A 26,065-nucleotide genomic window follows, 5' to 3' on the forward strand; every position below is an offset into this window, starting at 1 on the left:
TGCTGTGGTTGAAGTGTCCATCAACCCGATGCTCAATCAGGTTAAATCCATCATTTACCGCCAGCTGCAGTGCATGTGCAAAATAGGGATGTGACGGTGAGGACATTTTCCCACATGGAGTTTTATTTGTATTTGATTTATTTTACTGAACTCGCTTCTTTCATTGAAATTCTTTCTTTGAACTCCACATTTCTTCTTTTTCTTGAAATTGGTCATAAAATCATTACTTTGTCCAGCGAGGCCAAAACACTGAAAGCCATTAACTGATCTATAGTGAGTGGCTTTATAAAGAAAGACCGGAGGATGCCTCAGAGTGGAGTCATGGTTATGACCATGAATGTGTGTGTGTGTTTGCAGAGGAGGCGGTGGCGAGGCCTGGCCGTGTGTTACATTACAGCGATGCGTTCAGTGTAGCCCGGAGGAACTGTCTGAAAGGATTACTCTAACAGGCTTAACGGCAGCCCGGGCCGGGCTAACGGAGCACGAGGCAACGAGCTCTGGGACAAAATGCAGAGAGATGGATGAAATCACTACGGGGGGGACGAGAGGACGGAAGGAAGAGATGAGCCATGAAGGAAAGAAGGAGCAAAAGAGAAAGATGCTAGAATAAAGTGAATTAGAGAAACAAAAACAAAAAATTGTTGCAAAGAAAAGTCCTAATGTTTTGAATATGAGATGAACAGGTTTGTTTTATTGAGCTACTAGCATGCACTGCCCGTTACCCAGGCATACCTTTGTCAGCATAAGTCAACAGGGGCATGCGTCAGTGTTGTTAGCCCCTGTCATCATTAGCATACGTCAGCGGGCAGCCTTTGTGCTGACTGACTCCCAGGCCAGTCGGTGATGTGGACAGATGGTCCAGGCCAGAGAGGACAAAATCCTTTTGTGTCCTATACTGCAGCCTGAGGACACTCCCACCTCAGCTCCCGGCCTACACACCTCTGTGCTCCAGTCGGATTTAAAAAGCTGCACCGGCCAACTTCATAGAGCTCCCAATGGAGGAAAAGGGAGCTCACTGAACAAACTGAATACGAATAACCAAGAACAGGATTAGACCGGCCCACCGTCCCCAAACGTCCCGGACGGTTTACATTAAACTGCCTCAATACTAGGGGTGTAAGAAAATATTGAAAAATTGCAATATTATGTTTTGTGATACTGCAAAGATGAACTCTATTTCACTTGCAAAGAGATGCACCCTCTCAGTGTATGTTTCCTCTCAAGGTAGTGCTATAATATTGGATGTTACAGGGACTGTGATCAATGCAAAACGCAGATCTCACTGTTCTGACTGCATGAAAAAAACAACACGTATTACTCAGATTATATGCATATGGTGGTGCAATAATAATTGCAATATATATCGCCTTGCTTACAGTATTGAATCGCAACCTCTGTGTCATGATACGTATCGTATCGCCAGATTCATGCCAACACACAGCCCTACTCCATACGGGTGTGTTTTAGAGTTATACATTCATCACATTCATCTCATAAGACCAGGTCAAATGTAGTCTTGTTTATAAGCATAGTCCTTTTACCTCAACACGGCACCTCGTTCATCACATGACGGTTCATGTCGTTACATCTCGTGACAAATTAAGCGCCGGAGTAACTTTTAACATGAAAAAGTCACAGCCTGCGATCCCACTAGATCAGACCAGGTAATACTTCTGTAGCACCTCTATAATTTACCTCCGTTAAGGTGAGCTGTTAGCTCCGTTATAGGACTGGAGAGACCCTGTGCTGTCGGCAGGCGAGCAGCATCGTGGGAATGAATATAACGAGTGTCTGATTAAGTTAGTTGTTCCAAATGTTTTTAAAGTTGTTCCTCCTTGCAGTAGTGGAGCTTTATGTCTTCACTCACACTGAAGGACATCCACACCGACGACATGTTGAGTGTGTGACTTTACCATATCTACATGCAGATAGCGTTTATACTCGTTCCAAATGGACACATCCAAAGCTTGGGGCAAAAAGCCTGCCATGTCTTTGTAGTATTGTTGTATTGAATCCTACAGAGGAGAATAATGGTGCACACTCAGACAGTTTCTCCTACTAAAAGGCACTCTGGTGTGTTGCACTCTATTGCACACACAGAATGTGATTGAAATAGTTGTGAACTGTGAAGACTGACAAAAAGGGGAGCTGGGGGAGAGAAGCTCAAACCCTGCCTACTGTCACACAGCTCTGCACACCTGGCCAGCTGCTGGATGAAATGGGCATGATAGTGGCATTGTCTTGTTTTGGAGTGGGACTAACAACAGACATTTGTTGCCTCAAGTCAATGTCAATGTTTAAGTTGAAGAGCGCTGGAAGCTGCCTGACATGTTGAATGTCAGGGGTATGACACCCATACAGTGTAGGAGAGGCCGCCATGTGCTGCCAGTCAAAGTTCAAGGATCGGGGGGGGGGGTAATAATGATGGATCGTCTGCCAGCGGGACCTGACGACCTCCGAGGATGCTGCTAGCTGTTGCCGACCGGTCACATCTCTTTTGCAAATGCTTCTCCGTCTCCAACAGCAAAGTGAGCACTTGATCTCGGGGAGCCGTTTCACAACCCCCCACCCCTTTAGAGTGACCTCTGACCTCTGAGCTCCATATGTTCTGTCTCTATGGGAGAGGAAGGAGACAAAAGAACCAGGAGGGAGTTTGGGGGTTGTTGTTTTGCTGATTAGAGGGGCCCACAAAGTGTTGGTTGGTTGGAGCTGGACTTGACTTGACCATGGACGCTCAACTTCACTGTTCTGTGGTCTGTTTTTTGCATTAAGAAGAGGGTTTTGGCCTTCTTTATTGTGCTTATTCAAAACCACAATGTTTCCCCTGCTTTATTTCTCTCTGCCTGCTTGGCAGCGGCTGAGCAGCTCTCGTTCTTTGGAGGCGGTGTACTCCGCTAATCGCCAATAGCCGATATGTTCGTCCAATCATCCAACTCTAAACTATACGCACCTATACGTGTTACGACTCTAGAAAAGTAAAATGAATTCCTCGTGTGGAACATCTCCCAGTGTTCGTATTACCCAGTATAGTATAGAACCACATGCACATATGCTATTCTTGTGCGTTCTGACGTATATCAGGGTTCTATGTTGTAAAAGGTCATCAACCCAGTCCTGTTGTTTCCCCGCGGTACTATCTCTGAATGTCAAATCACGTCCCTCAGGAACTCGAGGGTTTATATGAAAATGCCACTGACATTTTCCTTGTAGCTTGTAATGAGCTCAGATATGCGTATCCCTTAACCATAGCTGTGTAGCCTGCGTCACCAGGGAAAGTCAAAAGTCTTTTAAATTGTGTCACATAATATTACAACAACCATGCTTTAATGGATCGGTTATTTTTGTAATGCTTTTAAATGCTTTTTAATAGATATACCTGAAAGTAGGGCTGCACAATTAATCGAGTATTAATCGCAATCACAATTTTGGCTTCCCACAATTAAATGAGCGTGATCAACTGCGATATTGACGTTTGAAATGCTCCGCTTGATCCAAAATAATCGTGATTATCATTTTGGCCATAATCGTGCAGCCCTACCTGAAAGAAAGTAAAGATGAGGGCTGCAAGTATATGACGTTGTTGGCTACGCGATGCATTCTCAACAGGATTTATTCAAATTGGACATTAACCAGCTGATTAAAGCTGTTTATTTTCAATAATCGGTCGTTTCATTCATATTTCATCTCTAAAATAGACTCATGCTGTCTTCTTATTCCCTGTTTTACCCTCTAGCCCCCCTGTAGCTGCCCTCCCCCCAATAGTGCAAAGACCGACTCGTGTTTCATTTGCTGTGTTTACTCTAAATAAATCAATAGTTCATCTTTATGTCGTTAGTGATAGTACACTCTGTGCTCTGTATGTTTACATGTGTGAGTCAAGCGGACACTGACCGGACAGAGATGCAACTTACAAGCATTGATGTGCACTCAGAAGCAGGTAAAGCAGAGATGCTTGGGAGGCTGTGACTGGGGGGGAAAACAAGCCGGCCAGATCGAAACAGCCGTGATTAATGAGCCTGAATTAATATTCATCGATTGCTGAATGTAATATAATACCTCCTAGTCCCCAGCGACACACACACACAGGCGACATCGACTCAAACGAGCTTCATCATTGTAACAGCGTGGAGTGCGATGTTATGTCAGGCAGGCTGTAAATCTCCTTACGTAACCGTGATAGGCTGCACGACGGTAACTAAAGGCCCCCTTATGACGGATTAGAGCCGCTGTGGTGCAGGCCGGGGCCCTGCTGCCGACAGACAGGCCGTCACCTCACACACACAGCGGACGCTGGATTATACGCAGCAGCATTACACAGCTCTACAGAGTGCTTTTATTTATTATATAATTGTTTTTCAGGCTAATAAGCAACAGTGTGTGTTTGACGAAGATAGTCGGGGCTTCACAAACCTCCTCTGATGTACATATTAGGGCTGGGACGATTCATCTATCTCCTGATTCGATACCATCATGATACTCGGGTGCCGATTCGATATGTATTGGGATTCGATATTGCGAATAACTTAACTTTTTTAACACTAGACCAAGGGGTCTGCAACCTGCGTCTCTTCAGCTCCTCTCCAGTGGCTCCCTGTAGATTTATACAAATGGAAATGAAGAACTGTTTTTTGTTTACATTTTCATTTTTATTTATCATTGTTGTAGGTCTATGGTATGACGGAGTATTAGGGCCAAATTGAGGAAAAAAATAAATATGAGATTTCGAAAATAGAGTCGTAATACCATGATAATAAAGTCATAATATTATAAAGTAGTAATTTTACGTGTTATTTTCTTTTTTTCTCGTTAAGTTGCGACTTTAAATCTGGAATTTTTCCCTCAATGTGTCCCTAATACTGTGCATACTGTAATACGGTGCTCTACAGTTGTAGCGTTGGCCCATTTGACCACGGAGATGAGAGCGCCGGCCGGCTTTGAAACGTTACCGCCATACGATAACGTTTCCTGTCCGTGACAGAGTTAGCATGCAGCTTTAGCTCTGCTCTGTCTAGCTCTGCTTTTCCTGCAATGTGTGAAATCCAAAGTGTTTCCATCCTTTACTGGATGTGTAGTGTTTACCACACTGGATTTAACATGTGAGGGTGCAGGTTGTATCCACGCTGACCCTCCGCCGTTTTCTCCTTGTTCGTTTTGGCTCGCTGCGGTTTGTTTTGGTTGACGGATATGGAACAGATATGACGTCACCTTACTCAGACTACAACAATAAAAGCGGTAACTTCCTTCTAACCCTGTATAGACTCAAATGAAGCAAATATATAGATTCTGGCATTAAAAAAATCTATTTCAAAATCGTAAAAAAAGATATGGTGCTCTCTCTCGATCAGATTCAGTCTCACTTGAAGGAATGAAAACTGTGTCTTTATTATGAGGCCATTAGGTTGGTTGGTCGTGTCTACTTGATCTAGAAGAAAGACAATATGTGAGTTTGTGCTTTTGCTGGCTGGTTAATTGGACTTTGTCACTGATTGAGTTCCAACTCATGCACTGACCTCTGGCCTCAGCGATAAGGCTCGGTAGGTAAACAAAGCATGACTGCTATGATAATATAGATAAGCTAGTCTTTGTCATATTCTCCCTCAGTGCCACTTTACAAACTTTTTTATTTGTTCTAAACCAGAGAACGGATTGAATTATCTCCTATCTTTTGTCTTTGCCGTGGTCTCTGGTGTCTGTCTCATCCTTTCTTTCCCTCCTCTGCTACTGTACTCCTTCACCTCGCCCCCCCCACCCAGCAGAACACACCATTAAGTCGAACACCCCTTGCGACCGCACAAGACGGTGAATATAGTGAATCAAACCAGTGATGCGTGTAATGAAGCCACCCAGTCATGACCTCCGTCTGCTGCAGCAGAAACATCCAAGCCAGAGGCAGCTCAGCAGAGGCTAACAGCTCCCGGGTGGCCAACGCACGCACATGCACGTGCATGCAAGTGATGAGAGGCACCGCTGGCGGCCACAACTGTCCAAAGTGTAATGCTTTGAGGGGACCTGATGTGAAGGACAGATAACGTTGATGTGTTTGTCTGTGAAGGAGTGGGCTGTGTCGACTGTTGTTTGTCTCAGTCAGAAATTAAGCATGACTGAGGGCGATGAATGTTCCCTGTAGATAAATGAAAATTAGGGAGCAAAGAAGTTTCTTTACATTATTTGCAAGAGTGAAATTGAAGGTTCATCCTGTTTACATGTTATGTCCAATTGAAGTCAGACAAAATCCACATAACAATGACTGTATCTACAATAGATAAAGTAGCAGCTACAACAGTAAGATGCTGCGTACACACCAGTGCACCAGTGTACATATGGAAAAAATCAAATATTGTGATATTATGTTTTGTGATTCTCAAAAACAGTATCGATTTTAAATTAATAGTTTACATGCAAAGATTCACTCAGTCAATACTTTATTTCATTTGCAAAGAGATGTGTCCTGGCAGAGTAGTGCTATGATGTTGGATGTTACAGGGACTGTGATAAATGCAGATGCAGGTCCCACTGTTCTGTTTGCATAAAAAAAATTAACTTTTGTTAACTCAGATTTTATACATATCACAGTGTGTCTTTATACTATGACAGTTTTCCTAAAATTAGATTAAAAAATCACAATATAACACCTTGCTTATTGCAATATATCGCAATATATTGAATTGTGATACGTATCGTATCGTCAGATTCTTGCCAATACACAGCCCTACTATACAATATAATAATATCAGATAGAATAATAAATCAGCAACAGGAGACGAGAATTAGTTCTTTTACTTTTAATAGTATTTTGCTGCTAATGCTTCTGTATTTTTACTTAAGCAGGTTTTTGAATACAGGACTTTTACTTGTAAAGGAGTATTTTAACATTGAGGTATTAAGGATTTGAGTACTTCTATCACCACTGAAAGGTGGTGGGGTTGATGGCGGAGAGTCCAGAAACATGATTTTTGATTAAATAATGAGTTACAGATCAATTAGTGTTATTAGTGGGAGCTCAATCAGGACATCGGTATGATTATGTCACAGCACACAGCTGCTCAGCGTCCCCCTAGAATGTGTTCAACAAACAGCCCGAACCTCCTCCGACACCACATCATCACCAATCAGTTGACTCGGGTTTTGTGTGTGTGTGTGTGTGTGATTCAACACTCTCTCCCGTCCAGACGACAACATCAGGTTATGTAATTGGGCCGTCGGTGGGCTTGTCGAGGCAGATTAGACAGACTGCAGCTATTTCTGAACCAGTGCCTTGGATTGTTTATCCCGGCGGAGTGACGGGTAAAAACGTGACGCTGAGAGGAGCAAAGACTGATGGGAAGAGAAGGACGGAGGAAGGAAGGAAGGTGCCCGTTAGCTCAAAGGAAGTTTGACAGTTTTACTTGATGAAAATGTGACAGGACTCGATCGTTGTAGAATCGGACTGAAAAACCCGGTGTGTTTGGTGGAGGCAACTACTGGTTGTCTGGTAAAAAAAAGAAGTTTCACTTTGCTAATTAAAAACGTCACATTTTTAAAGATTAAAACTGTGTTCCAGTGATTTAGTAGAAAGAATGTTTAAGCAGCAGAGGCTGAGATATTCTGACATTTAGTCTCCAGTTTCTAGAAGTTCCAAAACCGCTGAATCCTACATTTCCCATAATGCAACAAATGGCATCTCTTTGTCAAACGCTTCTATTACCTACATCTTTCAAACGCTACACACCCCCAATTTATAACGCAGGCTTTGTGTATACATTTGTAGTCTACAAGCCTAAACTGAGATGACCCAGATGACATCACTGTATGACATCATCAGGGTTACTTTGTAAGATTTGCAAGAGTTCCCCTTTAAGGTTAGGAGAAGAGTGTTTTTAACTGAAACTGTCACCTATTCTTGTATGTAAAATCTTGTCCCCAGATGCTGTGTGCTTTAACATCTGGTAGTCACTCTTCTAATTTTGGATCGATACTGCTACCTGTACACTGGTCCGGTGCTCCCAGCTGTTTTTATCTGAGCTTTAATCTGCTGTGTTTGAAGCAGGAGATCATTCAGAAGTCGTGTATGGACAGATTGGACAGATGTTTTTTAAACTGGTTTGACAGATGAGATTCAAGCAGATTGGATATTTGCATGAAATGCACCAGTAAGTTGTTGTTCCCTATGCTCCAGTGTAGCTCGTGACGTCCCTAGTCCCCATGGTTGTAGTGATTCCAACTTTTGGATCTAATCTCTCTAGAACCTACTGTCAGTTTTTACTGCGAGTTTCTGAACTAAACAGACATCCTCTGCTCCCGGTGTCTCTTCTGTTCACCTCTCCACTCTCATTATATCAGCCCTTTTGCTTCATGCCACAGTATGGGACGTACGGCTGAAGTAGCTTATGCAACTGTCTGTCACTCTCTACCTTTTACTCCTTCCTGTCTTTATCTCTAGCTCTAAGCCTTTATCATTTCCTTTCCAAGCGGCAGCCTCCTTAAACCTCCAGAGCCAGAAGGGTGCACCCATTATAAAACATCGCTAGCGTTGCCTGCTGCTTGTCCGTCATCCGCCATACTCGGGTAGGCCCGTCTGATGATGATGATGATGAGCTGAGGGGCCTGTTTCGAAGGCAATGCAATTAACGTGCGCCTGGGTTCAAACGGGACGGCGTAACCTCCATTAACGCCGGCCCTTTTAGCCTTTTTTTCCTGTGTGCTTACAGGATGCACGGGAGGTTACCATGGAGACAAGAGAGGCATTTAAGCAAGACAAATAATTTCGCTGAAGGGGGTTGATGAGCTAAACATCCCCCCTCCACTGACATACTCTCCTCCCTTCTCCTTCTCCTCATTACACGCAGTAATTTATGTCATTCAGCTTCATTGTGTTTCTGCGTCCTCTTCTCCTAACAAACACACACGATCTGCATCGGCTGTCATGCAGGGTGTGAAAACACTTTCTTATTGTTCAGTGGACAGTTTGACAGTGCAGCTCCTGGGACATTAAGGGATTTTGAAAAGTGTATTAAAGGGAAATTTGCAAAGTACACACAGTCCACAACTGTGGACAATCATGGGATTAATCTTGATTCAATATTTTAATCGATTAACAGCCCTAGAAAATACATTTACAGGATCTTCCCTTCACTTACTTTCTGTATAGCACGCCCTGAGAGAGTTGGAATGCATTTTGCGCTGCATGCTAAAAAAAGGAAAGTGTGGTTAGATGTTGGGATTTGGTTGGTTTGAGGTTGAGTAAATGTCTAGCTGCATATGGAACAGAGAGCCAGACCAGAGCCTGTATTTCTGCTCTTAGAGACAGTTTAAGAGTGAAACATGTCGTCGCTTAATGCAACGAATTAGAGACGTGTATCAAGTGACTGAATTCAGCATAATGTAGATTTCACGGCACTAATTCAACTCCATGTCCTACTCACCACTCTGAGCTTCTCTTTTTCAACACAAATAATGTTCATTCATTAATCTCAATCACTTCATCTTGTTTTCTATCATTGTTAAACTGACATTAATAAAAGTAAATCCTGCGATATTTCAAAATATAAACTTACCAGCCACAGTCGTGCACTTTGGTTCGCTGGAAAGCTTTTAATGTGAAACAGCTGGGCAGGAAGTGTTGAGTGTCATTCATGGTAGCTTAACTGTGATCACAAAAACATAGCATAGTAGAATGAGTAATGAGAAGACGAACTGAACAGCAGATGTTGTTGTTGTTGTTGTTGTACTGCGGTTTGATTACCGGCTTTTATTTGAGAATTCTTGTTGTTTGCATCCCCGACGAATGCAAAGAAAGCAACGTAACGTTCTATTAAAACTGGTTTGTCGGTAACAACCGCTAAGCATTGGTTTGGCATTGGACGTTTCTGCAAACCACGGGATACGACTAATGTTGACATTTCATATCAGCCTCGTATCACGCTTGCACTTTGTGAATCGATTGGTTGGGTTTGGGCAACTCTAAGCATCATGGTTGGTGTTGAAATAATAACATAACATTGATAAACATCCAGACTGTCGGGTAAGCTCCCTGCAGTCGTGTTGTGGGGATTCAGTTACTGAGTTATGTCATGTCAGCTTTAAAAGAGCAGCTTTGTTTCTATCCGTTGTAATGAAACGTCGGCTCTGTCGACTCCACAGCTGTCTGCTCTCCTTCACTTTCTCCTCCTCCTCCCAATGTCTCCTATCCAGTCTTGTTTGTGTTCCCACTGATTTTCTCTCTCTCTCTCTCTCTCTCTCTCTCTCTCTCTCTCTCTCTCTCTCTCTCGTGCCCTTTGCTTCGCGTTCGTCTCCCCACACCTCGCTGTCACACGTCTCGTTGTTTCTCCGCATCGCCGCGAGGCTCTCTGCGTCTCGGATCTGTCTTTCTGTCTCTGTTAGTCATCCCTTGCCGTGGATCTCTACATGTTTTCGTGTGATCTTCTGTAACACAGAGGCTGTGTTTGATGCTGCTTCTGTCACCTCTGCCAACAAAGATAATGTCTTATAGAGTCTCAGAAAGTTACAGATGAATTCAGTTTTTCTTCAGCCATAATGCGAGACTCGTATGTCACTAGGAAAGTCCAACATTTCAGAATTACCATAAATTCTCAATGTAGCAACAAAGTTATGTTCATTCATTTTGATCCCTTCTATGTGATTTTAATGTGCAGGAAGAGTTTCAGCAAAGCAGAATAAACTGAAATTAATTAGTGAGTGGGAACATCATGAAGTCAGGTGAGACCTGAGCCTGACACGCACACCTGACTGCCTTTAATAATAACTTATACTATATACACAACAGAGTGACTCGCTCCCATCGGGCACATCGCCATCATCACCACCTCGTCATCGCCCTGCAGCTGCTGTGAGAACAGCTGCACACAGACACACATACAGCAGCTCAGACAGCTACTTCCTGCCTGTTGATGTAGTTATTCTTCATAATAAAATTAATACGTAGAGGAGCTGTTTCTCATTAACAAGTTACTGATCTAGTTAACTCAGTATGTCCCTTTTTAACAGAGCGTCTACTATAGTAGCTGTCACTTTAAGAGGCTTAAACCTGTTGAATCAGTTTACATAAGAATATTCAAAAATGTAATATCATATTGTAATATTATTATATATCAAATACATCATCAAGTGCGTTATAATACACCTGCTTTCAAAGCACATTTCTAATATGATTGGCCGCGGTGCAAAAGTTTGATAAAAACAAAATGTGCTAGGGACTAAAATGTGTGATGTGTCGCAATATTTTGTTTGTGATACTGTATTGATTTTTAATTAATAGTTTACATGCAAAGATGAACTCAGTCAGTACTTTATTTCATCAGCAAAGAGATACACCATCTCAGTGTACGAGCCCTCTAAATGTGAATTGCACAAAAAAAGTTTTTTTTACTCAGACTTTATATATATGGTGTTGTGTTCTTTATACTATGACAATTTTCTTAAAATTAAATTAAAAAAATTGCAATATATCGCGATATATTGAAGCGTAACTAGGGATGCACCGATAACACTTTTTTTCAGACCGATTACAAGTACTTACATTCAGTTACTCGCCAATACCGAGTACCGATACGAGTACTTCTCTGTGCCAAAAGACCCTCGTTAACAGCCAGCTGGAGGGTGTGAGCGACACACGGCAGGCTGGGGAGTCCCGCATACGAGGCGGTGCGCCGCGACCGGCTCTAGGTCGGATTGGAAAGGCTCGGGGCGAAGGTTTTTCCCGGAGCCGTGGCCAAAGTGTCACTGGGGCGGACTGTCCTTAGTGCGTCCCAACCGCGTCGTGCCGCCAGATCGGGGCCTGGCCCACGTAAAAGGCGCCAGGGGGTCTGCGATGTCTGCAACCCACCCGGCCCGTCTTGTAAACACGGACCAAGGAGTCTAACGCATGCGCGAGTCAGAGGGTGCAAGCAAAACCCCGTGGCACAATGAAAGTGAGGGCCGGTGCGTGCCGGCTGAGGTGGGATCCCTGCCCCGCGGGGGTTGGGCGCTCCACCGGCCCGTCTTGCCCGCACTGTCAGGGAGGTGGAGTGTGAGCGCGTGCGATAGGACCCGAAAGATGGTGACGAGAGGTTAACGTCACGCTGCCGTAAAGTGGTATTGGTGCCGTTGTATCGGAGACGTTTTGTGAGTACGAGTACATGAGCACAGTATTGGATCCGATACCCGATACTGGTATCGGTGCATCCCTAATCGGAACCCTAGTATCGTGATACGTATCGCCAGATTCTCGCTGATCCACAGCCCTAGTAACCAGTGTGTATATTTGGTATCATGGGTTTGAATATTTCACTCAATATAAGCATCAGGATTTATTGAAATGTCAGACAAGCAAGACAACAGCATGTGTAAGTGATATGGTGTGTCTGTAAACATTTTTAAGTAATATATTTAAAGGGAAGTTAATGGGAGGAATCTGAGTGCAACAGGTTGAAGGAGTACTGCTGGTTATTGGTTTTCATCACTTTAGTTGGTGTGTGAAGCTGCAGCAGAGCTCTTCTCTGCTCTTACTTGCAGCCGGCCGGCCGACACGATGGTGTCATGAGTAAAGAATGCTGGACTGATGCCACCGTGGCGACCGCAGCTTAAAGGGGATAAATGGACTTGTTGAGGGGGGGACCATTTTCCCCTCCAAATCCCTCAGTGCATCCGTTTATCATGAACACCTCCTCCTTCACTGTGCCGATCACTGACTTCATCCGATGTAGTGAGGGTTATCGGTGCTGCTCTCATCAGTCAGCTGCTAATCTGCTAATACAGTCAGGTGACAGTGAGTCATGAAGCGAGGGCACAAAAGACTCGCCATGATGGAAGAACCCCAGGGGAGCAACCGGAGCATGTTGCCTGAATGAAAATGAATCGTCGGCCTCCCTTCACACACCTCCTTCCCCCTCTTCTTCTCCCTCTTCTTCTCCCTCCATCCTTCTCCTCCTCGCCACCTCTTAAAGTGAATAAAAGAACAAAGCAGTGTTTGACAGCATGACAGGGTGATGACATCACCACGGTAGCGTCCTGAATGGGGCTGGTTTAGCCCTGGCACTGGGACACTGGACCATTGTAACACACACACACACACACACACACACACACACACACACTTGCCCTGTGTTCTCATTGGGACTCCCTGCCGTCCTGATCCCCATCATGTAAGGATAATTCATAATGATTAAGAGATTAGAAGGTGATAACCGCCGCCTCCCCACCGCCGGCCACCCTAACAACAACGTCCCCCATCTTTAGTCCTGTTGCCAAGGAGACAGATGGGTTGCTGCTCCCACCCATCCGGTACCAGGCGTTGGCAGCCCAGCTTGGCGTAGCAGGCGCTAGCTCCATTAAGAGAGAACGAGAAGGTTGATTGTGTTGAGTGTGTGTATGTGTCAGGCGGGATGCCCAGTTGTAGCAGGTGCTGCTGGTGAAGCACTGGGTGGTGGAATGTGTCGGTGAAGCCAAATGGATGAGTGCTTTGGGAGCAGTAGATTAACTCCCGCTGATTTGTAGTGAGGCTTTGGCCGTGAATACGACTTTTTTCTTCTTTTCTTAACTGCTGCTGAATAGACAGAGCTGACAGTAATAGCAGTGTGGCATCTTTCACTGTCGGGAAAACCTCGCTTAAAATTCTGAACGCTGAAAAACTGAAATTATATTTAATAGGTATTTTTATGATTTTTTTTTGTTACACCACTAAAATTTTGGGAGCTTTAATTATGCATGCAGTTATTTCTTTGTCTTTCTCCTTCCATGAATCGGCTATTCTTCGTAAATCATGACTTAACAGGCCTGCTGGACACAGGCCCAGTGGTCCAAAAGGGTCAGGAGGGGGGCCTGGACAGCAACGACAAAACAAAAACGACCATATAGAGACTCAAAATGACCACGAAAAAATTAAAAATCACTCAAAGCGTCTACTAAGAAACACAAAACGACGTAGAACAAAAACAAAAAGAGATGCAAAGCGACAACAAAGAGTTACAGAACGACCACAAAGAGATAAACAAAAAACTACAAAGAGATGTAAAACAACTACGAGACGCAAAAAGACTACAAAGAGATGCAAAATGACCACAGAGACATGCAAAGCGACAACAATGAGATTCAAAACGACCACAAAGAGATGCTAAGCGTCTACGAAGAAATGCAGAATGACCACAAATAGATGCAGAACATCTACAAAGAGTAGCAAAACAACTACAACGAGATGCAAAGCAACTACTAAGAGATGCAAAGCAACAATGACGCAGAACAAACAAGAAGAGATGTAAAGTGACAACAGAGATGCAAAATAAATCAGCAGTGACACAAAAACAACCACAAAGACAAAAGTTCAGGACTCTGCTACTTAGATTTTCTTGTATCTGTTCCTTGCAAGTCCTCCAGTCTTATGGAATTGAAATACTGATGGAGGTACAACCTTTAAAAGTTGCATCACATTTGGAGTGAAGACCGGGTTGAGATAATCAAGAAGCTGGTTTTGGCACTCGAATGATAAATGGATCAGTTTGTATCTGCGGTTTTCCCTCCTTTCTACCGATGTGATTGTACCTGTTCAGATCCCAACCTCATCCAGTGCTGGTCTGAGCTTCATATTTCCACGTCAGTAGTGATTGTGTGCGCTCTACGGGGCTCTTTTTGTGCCCAGAATGCATCCCTTTGCTTTCAACGCATGACTGACCCGTCGTTGAGGGGGATGATTTAATGCATTCGGCAGATATTGAAGACGTGCACAGACGGATGCTTTTTGAAGTAGCACGAGACGTACGAGCCCCTGGAGTCTGTGAATAATGACGGCCACGGGCCTGCTGTCAGAGCCGTGAATACACGCCATGTCTGTACCTTTATGCTCCAGGTGAGACGATGTCGTCTCTCAGTCGGCTGGCAGTTTGGTTTTGTGTGTGTCTGCTCGGTCTGCCTCTAAAGGACTCACAGTGATGTGAAGCCAGTCAGTCAGCCGAGCTCCCCGAGTGTCTGATCACCCGGTCTAGCAGGGCAACAGGCTCCACATACATTATGCATCAGTGTCTGCAGCCAACATATGATTAGCTCCTCTGTTTCTTGTATTTGTCTGCATGTGTGAGCTGTAATTGGGTATTTTCCCCCCGTGTGTGCCTGGTAAGGGGCTGAGCTTTAACATGTTTTGTCTAATGAGATGCTGCCTCACTCTCCTCATTGTGTACTGTGTATACAGTGCATGTGTGTTTTGTGCATTTACATACTCGTGCATATATTCTCCAGGGGCCTATTGCGTGTAATTAGAGGTGCATTAAGTGATTTGTGGCTCTAATGATGCAGCTTGTGTCATATAATACCCCAACCCCTGATACCCAGCGGGGGGAGAAACCCCTCCTGCAAGGTGGCGCTGGCTGTATGAGCGTCTATTGATGGAAATGACCTCATTATTTTGATGATTGTCAGCAGAAATGGAGGGAGGAGGGTGAAGAAAGCCAATTTTTTGTCGGCAAATTGTTAAAGTTCAGCCTGAGAGAGGACGGCATCAACCGCTGCAGCAGAAAGAGGCACAGAAGCAAGTTTTAACTGTCCATTATTAATCATATCATCATTATTTCCCAGTTTAAACATTATGTTGTGATAGGGAAGTACTACAAGTAAATATACGTATGTAAGTATAATCAGGAAAATGTACTTTAAAGTATTGAGAATTATAGTATTCATGCAGAAAAGTGGCCACTGTGACTAGTATATTATTAGATTATTAGATTACTATTAATCATGCATTAATGCGTAAGCAGCACTTTACTGCTTGGTTGGTTGAGCTGGAGCTCATTTCAACTATTTAGGACTGCATGGATGGATTAATTCATAATAATAATCCATATGGATTAATCTGATTATTGTTTCTCCATTAATGGATTGATCGTTTGGTTTGTAAAAAAATTCTGAAAATAGTGAGAATTTGTTTTGTCCAGCAGTCCAAACCTCAAAATTATTATAAATAAATTAAGGTCTAATAATGTTTGGCATTTCTGTATGAAAACTAACTCGTATATAAATAGCAGTTATCAAAATAGTTTAAAATACACAGAAAAATCAATCTGAAAGAGCAGACTAAGTAATGTTATCACAGCGTCACAGCAGGAACTGGACCGTGATAATTCAGACGTCCTATTGTTCCTTTACTCTCCTGATGCAAAAGGTCATGTTGCTCTCAGGGCCTTTGAGGTATTTAATGCTAGATTGTAGGATATAAGTTGTGTAATGAAGGTTTCATCTGATAACAAACACATCTTGTTAATAATAATAATAATAATGAAGGTTATTTATATAGCACTTATCAAAACGAGTGCTCATTACAAAGTGCTTTACAAGGCAGACATACAAATAATAAAGGATAGAATCAAATGTCAGATAGACACACATTTATTTACAAACAAATATAAATAAATCCCAACGTGGTCTGAAAACTACAAGTGGCCTACAGATCGGATCTAACAGGAAGTCACCTTTCCTGTGACTTCCTGTAAATTCTTCGAAGGCTGCTGGAAACTGTCCGACTCGACCGCAGCTTTTTTTTCACCGCCCCGTCTCGTCTGCGTTCCAGGCGAGGAGCAGTTCATCTCAAAACGAGCCTATTGGTGATGATGATTACCCAGCTAACATTGGTCGGACAGTGATGTTGTGTTGTTGTGACGATGGGTGAAATTATGAATGGACATATGTCTCATGTTATTGATGTAAAGCCTGTCTGGTGGTTCAGTGCTGTGCGGTTTAATTTAGATTGTCATGACTATTATGTATGAAAAATCCAAAACGTAAACCACATAAACAACCTCACAAAACCTCAACAACAGAGCCTCATGAAAACATGACCTCAGGTTAAATTGAACGGGGAACTAAATCGCAGTGGGAGTTGAGGGTAGTGAGTGTATCATAATAAATATGTATCTGGCTGAAAACAGTCGATCCTCTGCATCAATACAGAGTCCCAGAGGGCCGTGGGGTTTGGGATCAACACTGACTCACCAATGTAATTGCTATTGTTTGCTGTACAGTGAACAGCTGAGTGAAGATCCATGCTCTCATACAGCTTCTCGTCCTTTTCACCATATTGACCTCAGTTCAGTGGTTTGTGAGTCTTAATATGTGGGCTTACCGGGGCTCAAGCCCCCCCCCCCCGGGCCGGACCATAAAGGGGCCCACGAGGATCTAGGGGGAAAACAATAAAAATATGATTCACAGGGAGAAGCGAAAGCGGGCGCTCAACGGGATGTTCCATGACACAAAGACGCAACGGCGGTGGTGTTTTTTTACTCCGACACAATCTAGATTGAATATCATACCGCGAAGTCCGGCAGCAGTCGCGCTGGGACGGTACGATGACATCATTCTGCATAATAAGTAGCCGTGTGCTTCTGTTTCTAGACTTTATGATCGGGACGTCTACTATGACACACTACACGAGATAAAACGATCGTTCCCGATCCAAGTCGACACCCTACGATGGCTGCGTAGGGCTATAATCGGGCTGATATCGTGTGGTCTGAACCGGGCATTAAAGGCTTCATGGAGGCAGGTGTCGCAAAAGACAGATGGCCAAGTCTTCATGCTTTAAGTCGACTGTCTGGACCAATGCTCATACTTATTAGGGGGAAACAGAGTCCTGCCAAGGTCATGCAGTAGGTCACCAAAACTCCACTTGTGTCAGTGTCAAATATATAGTTTTTATTTTTTAACAAGGCTCAAACAGGAGGAAATGGTGCATTTGTCGGGGACTATTTTCAGCGGCGGATGAATCCACATTTGGTGCCCTAGTGAGTATTTGTGGCTGCAGAACGGTGGATGTGGGATCCAGTCTAAACAAACTACAGTGTGTGTGTTCATGGTGATGAAGGAACACGTGACACAGTGAGGCTCAGTGATGTGTTTTTAATAGTTTTAGGACAACGGTGGAGCTCTACGGTTCAGAGAAAGAAGATATATCAGGCTTAGATACACTCGGCTCTGCACATGATGGATTTATTATACTTGATTATTGATTTAATTCCTGTGCACACAGTTAAAATGGATTACCAGGACTGAGCTGGTAGAATATCAGAGCAACATTAGATGCAATAGATGTTAGTGGCATTTAAGCAGCATCAGTAATCATCTGAAGCGTGGTGTGCTCTGAGCAGCAGAACATGCAGACCAATAACTATCAGCTTAATACTGTGACTCATTGATCTTGTGTGCAGTCTTTGCATGTGAGGATCCACAATATGTCCAAAAAATGTATCTTTGCATCTTTTCACAGTATGTGACTGTGAATGATTTTTATCTGCGAATGAATGAACAGTGAGAAATGAGAATAGAGCAGATAAGAGCGAACAGAGCCGGGCAGACAAAGAGAAGACGGAGGTATACGGTGATTGAAGGAGCAGATAATGCCAGCAGCAGCAAACTGTGTGTGTGGTTTTCCTGTTGCACAGCAGCTGAGCAGTCTTCTGCCGTCCCTCACTTCTTATGACTGATCCGCTGTTTTCAACCGAGTGGGCACCTCGTTTTCACAGAATGACTGGTGAGACTTTCACTTCAGTCCCAGCAGGCGCCACAGCAGGTCCTGCGGAGTCAGCACATGAAACAGAGAGAGAAACAAGCTCTCCTGAGGAAACTGAGAGTCTGAGAACAGGTCCGTCCTTTAGCTTTCTGCAGCTCAGGGGAGGACGATTAGATGAGACATTCTTTGGAGTTACTACAAGGAGTTTTTTACTGATTATGAAAGAGTCTCTATATGACCTACATAAGTAAACGAGACGGTCAGCGAGAAGATTGTCTTTATCTATATTCTTAAGGCTTGTCATTGGTGCCACCGGGTGCGATTCCGGCAGACAAAAACTCATCATGCAGGTTCACCAGAAACTTCTTCAGCTCAGGCTCCGTCAGCGTCCAGCCCACCGCGGACAGACCCAGATACTCTGGATAAAGATATCTAGCGAGCTGTTAGCGTAAAGCTCCCTGCTTTAGAGGTTTTGTGTGTGCAGGAGAGAGCTGATTAAGGCCTCTAATCTCCGGCCTGGTGGTTCTCTCACAGGGATTAGCCTACTGTCTGTACGCTCACAGAGTACCTCTGTCAACAGATGGACTAGCTTGTTTGTATTCTGGTGTAATCTAGACATTTACAGTACACAATGTGAGCCTGTTTTCACTAAATATATACAATAAATGTCTTAAAGGGGAACCTATAGGTGCTTGGGGTCCATCAAATGGAAATATTTTAGATGTCTTGTGCATCATTTTCCATGCTTTTTCCCAAATTGACATATTTAGTAACTTTAAAACTATTTTATCACCACATGCATACATATGGAGTTTGAGAGATCTAAATATGATGTCAGCAGTTTTTGCTGCTCCTGGAAATGTTTGTTGTTGTTGTGCAAATGCTGCTTGGTTTAACTCCATAGAGTTTGTTGCTTACTAACACTGAACCACTCACACAACTCCTCCATTATTCAAGGCAGACGCTGACATGCAGCTTCCATTGAGTCTTGCACCCCTGAAATGGCACTTTTTACTCCCCGAAAGACCAAATATATTCATGAAAAAGCCTCATGAGGAGACAGAAACGAATGTCACACTTTGCAGACGATGACTCACAATTTGTATCTAACATACTGATTTTCTGACCTCCATAATTGCGCCGGTTGTTGGTAGTTCAACACTGAAAAGTAAAAAAGTGCTGTTTCAGAACGCTAACACTCTGTCTCAGGTCCATGTGTGTGTTATATGTCTTAAATGCAATGCTCTGTTTTGATGGTGTATGTGCCATTGTTCATGCTATACTCATTCTCATGCATTTATTAATCTGCTTCTCTGTGTGTGCATTTCTTTTGACATTGCGCTCTCTTTTTCTTTGTTTTTTTTGCTCCATGTTTTTCCTGCATGTGGCTCGTCCGTCCGTAGCTTTGTACCGATGGCTAGAAGCAGACCGCCAAGGCAGGGATCCAGACGCTGCAGCCACAGGTAAAACACCATCAACTGTTCCACATCTTCATAACATAACGGAGCGCTACACCTCACGCTGTCTGCATGCCCGCCGTCAGCTGCCCCCTTACACCTCGTGAAGCTACACTATGAGACCTAATATGATGCCAGCGTCGCCCCAGTATAGATTTACACTTCCAAAGTGATTCCACTGGGGAAAATAATCACCATAATCACCTCAGACACAGTCTGTGTTCATCAGGTTTTTCAGAAATGTGGGCTCGAGTCATTGTGACTTTGGACTTTACTTGACATAACTACCTGAGACTACGACCAAATGACTTGAGTCACATGTCTGGTTTAACCTATTTGTGTCTCTGACGGCGCTGGGTCCATTCTTGTCTGTGACCATTCTCATGAAAGATGTTACAAGATATGGGGCAGAATAAAAATGTTTATTGTTTAAGTTAGATAGACATTATATCACAATCGTAGACGACCTCTCAGCCTTGGTACTGGTCCCACACAAACATACTCTTTGTCCCACATTTAGTTTGTTGGGATCTCGTCACTCTAGACCAGGGGTCGGCAACCTTTACTATCAAAATTAAAGAACGCTGTCTGGAGCCGCAAAATATATTTGGTATCACAGCCTATAACGTCTATTGCAGCGAGGACCCGAGTCCAACTGAGAGGCAGGACATTGAAGAAACATTTGGCTAGAAGCTCCTGCTGTCTAATCTGCAAATGCACTGTGCTTCTTCTGAAAATGTCTTTCAATATTACTTTTTTATTGTTGAATCTGTCCACGCATTATTAAATTACTCAAAGACTTTTCTTTTTTGGGGATTTGTAATCCATAGCTGGCCTATTGAGCTGTTAAGGTTCGGCTAAATTAGATGATAAGGCGCCGGGCCGAAGACTTACATTTTTTAAATTCGGTGTATAGGCTACATATTTTTACAACTGGAGAATGTAAGAAACACTAAAGGCCTACAAAAATGATAAAATAATAACTGTTATTCATTTTCATGTAACTTTTTGTCAAAGCCACCGGAAGCCGCTGGAGAGGGGCTAAAGAGCCGCATGTGGCTCTGGAGCTACAGGTTGCTGACCCCTGCTCTAGATGTTACCTGGATGATATCTACATTGCTCTATGCCAATAAAAAGACAGATTAGAAGCAAAGGCTTGGATTCAAAGTGGAGCCGGCAATCAGAAACCGATCCTAAACTGACTAACCGACACCTCACAGAGCAATCAGCTGATAATAGAAAACAACAATAAACAGCAAGCAGCTTGTGACACGGAGTCGAGGACAAGATCGAGATAATAATATGGAAACGCTGGTGTTAATTAAACATCTGGTGTGAGGATGATGGTGCCTAACATACAACCTTTTTACACATCATCCTTCTTTATTTACAGCGTTGAACTTCTAAAACTAGTTGCAGTGAACCTGCTATCCAGGATTTGATTTGGAGAGGAATTGAATTCATTTATTTCCCCCATAGAGTCTATTTGTGTTCGGCTGGCATCACTTCTATGGTCTCTAGATCCCTGTGTATCACTCTGCCTCCACCACTTCCACCTGGATTACATCCTTCAATACATGTCATCCTCTTTGCCCCTCTCTCTCTCTCTCTCTTTCTCTCTCTCCCTCTCTCATTTCCTTCTTCGTTGTACAGTATTTGGGTCAACTTTTCTCTGAGCTTGTTATCCAAATCAGTCCTCCTTTCGTCCTCCCTGGTCGTATTTTTATCTCCCTCTCCTCCTCATCTGAACCCTGATGAAAGAGATGCAGTCGTCCTGTTTCCTGCCTCCAGGTTATTGTTTGTTTTTTATGTCTGTCGCTGCTCGAAGACTGGAGTTTAGGGACTTAATAAAAGTAGACGATGGAAGGCAAAGCAAGCCTCTTTTCTTCCCCTCTTCATCCTCTCCCTGTCACCTTCTGTTTGTCATGGTTAAGGACCTCGGGGGGGCTTCAGTTGTCCTTCCTCGCACTTGCAGAGAAGACACAAAGCCAGGACCTCCTGGGGCTCACGGCCAACTAGTATTTTATCTGTGTGAGAGAGAGAGAAAGACAAATAGACACAGAGAGATAATAACAACAACATGAGGCCTGCTGTTTGTACAGGTTTAAACAAATCAGACGTTGCCTTATCAGGTGCTGTAAATGTCACCTCATCCCTCACGTACAGGAGGACGATTATTGTGCAGGTGCAGAGGAGAGAACTAGACAGACCACCTCTGACTGTGAAACATGGTTTTGCTTTGTTTTGTTCCCCAAAGCCTCCTTAAATGTCAGCTGGCCTTTTCATTATTCATCTCAACCTTTCACCCCCTCGCTCTCTCTCTCTTCCTCAAACATTGAGGCCTCAAGGATACACACAATGCAGTTTAGTGAGAAACATTGAATGCTTATATACGTAGACGCCGCATTGACTCCTGGATCGTACGTCAACGTGGGCGCCATATTGGACCGGGCAAGACTGGCCTGTAAACACGTACAAGTGAACGAGGGAGCTGCCGTTATTCTGGATAAACGGCTCTATTTAGTCTACATTTCTCAACTGATTTCAACGAGTCGTTATTATATTCAAACGTTAATGATCTACGATGAGTAACACTAAGTTAACTAAATAACAGACCTGTAAAATGAAGCGAAGAAATGATCTAATGTAAAAGGTTATATAAGATACTTAAAACCTTTTATTGTCCTCTTCTGTTCAGTGGTGCGTACACAGAAAGCATCAGAAGAAAGTGAGACTGTGATGGAGTCGGTTGTAGTGAGATGTAATATAACCAGTTGTTGTGGACAGCTGTTGTGTCTGGAGCAGTTGTTGGGGCTACCCTGCATTAGACACAGTTTGTCTCTATGCTATGGGCTGTGACAACTGTCTGTCTCACACACCCACACAGACAATGAAATCTCAGTATATGGAAGCAGACGGGGTCGTTTAGGCATAAGCGAGCTAGGCGTTCACCAGCTGGCTCCCAACGATGTATTTCATTGTTAAATAAAAAATGTCAGACTACACGATATCAGCCCGATTACAGCCCGACACGGCCGTCGTAGGGTGTCGACTCAGATCGGGAATGATAAATGAGTATCGTGTGCGACAATCGTTCCTTTCGATCTGGGACGCCTCACGACGTCCCGACACAAAGTCTAGCATGATTGATTTTTTTTTGCTTTCCACGACGTGTTTCATCACGGCCGTGGATTTGACCGGCTGAGCACAGACGCACACAGCTGTAAACAGAAGGCTACTTATTATGCAGAATGATGTCATCGGACCTTCATGGGAACCTTCCAAATCTCTACCATCCATACGATCTGAGGACACATTTTGCAAAGCTGGAATGATGAGGCTAAAAAACATGCATGATATGTTTAATTGTTGTCGGCATTTAAAGTTTATTTAAAAAGGACATGTTGAACTTCGAAGAAGCTGATCGTTATGTGTAGTTCCCCGCTGAACCTCAGGGTTAGACTAGTGTATGTGTGTGTGTCCAGTGAGGTGTGTGTTGTTATGGGGGGAAAGTAGAGCGGTCCAGCTGCTGACAGAGAGGAATGTCATGCATGCAGTCAGAGTAGCTGTCAGTGACACATTCTGTTCATGAGGTCATCCTCCCGGCGCCGTACCAACTACTGAGCCGGTGCTCCTGATTCTACACAGCTTCATACTTTCTAAGGGCGTTTTCACATTAGGTACGATTGATCCGTACCGTGCCCGAGTACGATTAAAACTCGTCGTCGTTACATAGATTTTCTGTCTCACATTCTCACACAAACATCCAACTATATAACACACACAAACATACATACACTTACACAATTTCCCACCATTTATAGAAACGTTTGTCAAATGGATATTTAAAGCTTCATGCATATATGATAAAGACACCAGCTGGTAGTCGTGGTGCCGATGTGTTACCACTGCATCATTGTCTCTGTGTCTTCTTGTCCGTCCAGGTGAAAACTTTGAGCAGAGCCCCCTGAAGAGGACGTTCAAGTCCAAAGTTCTGGCACGCTACCCCGAGAACGTGGAGTGGAACCCTTTCGACCAGGATGCCGTCAACATGGTAGGTGGAATGTACCATTATACGGGGGGGGGGGGCGTGTATTGTTCAGTAAGTGTGCTGAGGATTATGCAACCTAAAAGAAGAGACGTGTATATAAGGAGTTGAAATTGAATCAATGACCTTAATTCACACGTATATTATAGCAGCACCATTCATCAATCTGGACCTTTATCTTTCACCGTTATCACATCCGGAAGAGGAAACCATGATGAGGGATGATGCTCAGAGAGAAATAATAAACAGGAAATCTTGACAAGATAGGGACCTCTGTGAAACCTCTGTTTCAACCAGTTTTTTTATAATACCCTAAAGTATGCAAATGTCTCCATGTAGTCCTATTATCTCACCAAACCAGACCTTGAGAGTTATTGAAACGTCCTTGAAATTGTTTTTGAAAAGTGTGATTGTTTGATGAGGCGCTGCTGAAAGTGCTAAACTGTCAGTATGTTGGGCTCTTGGTGACTCTCTCTCTCTCTCGTGGTCACCACCTATTTTTCCACCTGCCCCGGCGTCAGCACTGCTGAATAATTCAGCCGCAGGTTCTCGCGTTACGTCGGCATGGAAACGGGCCATTATGCAGCAGCGCGGCGTCTGAAATCCGACGCCCAGATGATTGCGAGCTGTCGAGGATGACGGCTGAGACATTCTGCATCATCTCTCTCTCGCTCTCTCTGTTCCGATGTCTTGTGACCAACACAGCCCCTCATTTCCCCCTCCTCCTCCTCCTCCTCCTCCTCCTCCTCCTCCTCCTCTTCCTCCTCCTCCTCCTCCTCCTCCTCCTCCTCCTCCTCCTAAACCTTAACCGATGTTACAAAGGTTTATATACATTCAGTTTAGCCTTACTTGTTTCTTGTTTGCGTGCTGACAGAATATTGTCTGTGTGTGCACAATGCTAGTTCAGCCCTCTGTGCCTCTCTAATTGGGCCATGTCTCCATCTGAAGAATTATTAAAGGAGACTGATTGGTATCGCTGCTCCCTGCCTCATAAATATCTCTGCTGGAATATCTCCGGCGTGGGACGAATCATTTCTTTGAGTTTGTCTCGTTTCCTACCAACCACCATCCCCATAAACACACACACACTTCTCATCTCCCCCTGCTGAATCTGAGGCCCTGTTCAGACCAGTCCTGTTTATTCACGAGGAGCGCAGGGAGACCCCGCGGAACCCAGCGGCACGTCGGTAAAGTAGGCGGTCCTTTACGTTGCCCAGGACACATCTGCGTACACACTGCTAAAAGAATGTGGCCATATGTGGCTCAGACCACCTCTGAAAGTGGTCTGAAAGATCAGATCTCAATGCGTCCTTTTGAGTGCGTTCACACCTGTACTTAAAACTTTTGATCGGATCACTCAGGACGCATGTTAATACCAGGTCTGAACAGGGTCTGAAGGTTTACAGCACAGTGATGGCTCATTCACCACAAACAGGATCACTCCACAGTATGATCTTCTTAGTCGAGCCACATTTCCACCTGCAGAGCTCCAGTTTACCAACAGAGAGAGAGATCTGTGATAAAGGCCTCAGCAGCTTTCCTGCACCGTGACGCACCGCCTCCGCTCCTGTTGTCCTCATTCCTCTCTCACATGAGCAACATAAACAGGACAAACAGTTGAATGAGGTCATTTTGTACTGTTGACTCCTGGAGTCACAGACGTGTACGGACCGTCACGTCGTTGCTTCTCACTAACTCAGCTGAGCGATTCTGAACGCGGCGAGTCGATACTCATCTGACACAAAGCTCGCCAAATTTCAGCTCCACGTCGTGAGTGATTTTGAGCACGATTCTCACCGCTCCGTTTCATTTCATTACCTTCCTCAGCCCGGCGGGGGCCGAGAGGTGAAACCAGATAAATGTGGTTGTGATGGTGACTAATGTCAAACACGGGCTGGGCGTAGAGGAGATGTGATCAGTGAGACACGGAGGCACAGAGCGTCTCTCGTCTCCAGTCAGGTTCCTGTTCAGCTCTCAGCGGCCAAATAAACATAATGAGGCTAATAAGTCTGATTTATTGCAGGCTGCTGCTGCTGCTGCTGCTGACTGCGTGTTTATATCAACAGTTTATGTGGATCTGGCCTCAGAGTTTGGCTGTGA

At 44.0% G+C, this 26,065-nt stretch overlaps 1 protein-coding gene across 6 annotated transcripts in view; it reads left to right on the plus strand.

The window, feature by feature from the left end:
* dennd5b (DENN/MADD domain containing 5B) overlaps positions 1-26,065 on the plus strand; it is a 57,975-nt gene that overhangs the window by 6,516 nt on the left and 25,394 nt on the right. For 4 of the 6 annotated variants that reach the window (XM_074625043.1, XM_074625038.1, XM_074625040.1 and 1 more), the window contains exons 2-3: positions 19,864-19,923; positions 23,862-23,971. In XM_074625043.1, the coding sequence (XP_074481144.1) occupies positions 19,864-19,923; positions 23,862-23,971 (170 nt within the window). The remainder of the gene's footprint in view (positions 1-19,863; positions 19,924-23,861; positions 23,972-26,065) is intronic. The other 2 variants (XM_074625039.1, XM_074625042.1) reach the window with 1 other exon arrangement.

This window comes from Sebastes fasciatus, chromosome 23 (genome assembly GCF_043250625.1).
Source record: "Sebastes fasciatus isolate fSebFas1 chromosome 23, fSebFas1.pri, whole genome shotgun sequence".
In the NCBI taxonomy this organism is placed as follows: domain Eukaryota; kingdom Metazoa; phylum Chordata; class Actinopteri; order Perciformes; family Sebastidae; genus Sebastes; species Sebastes fasciatus.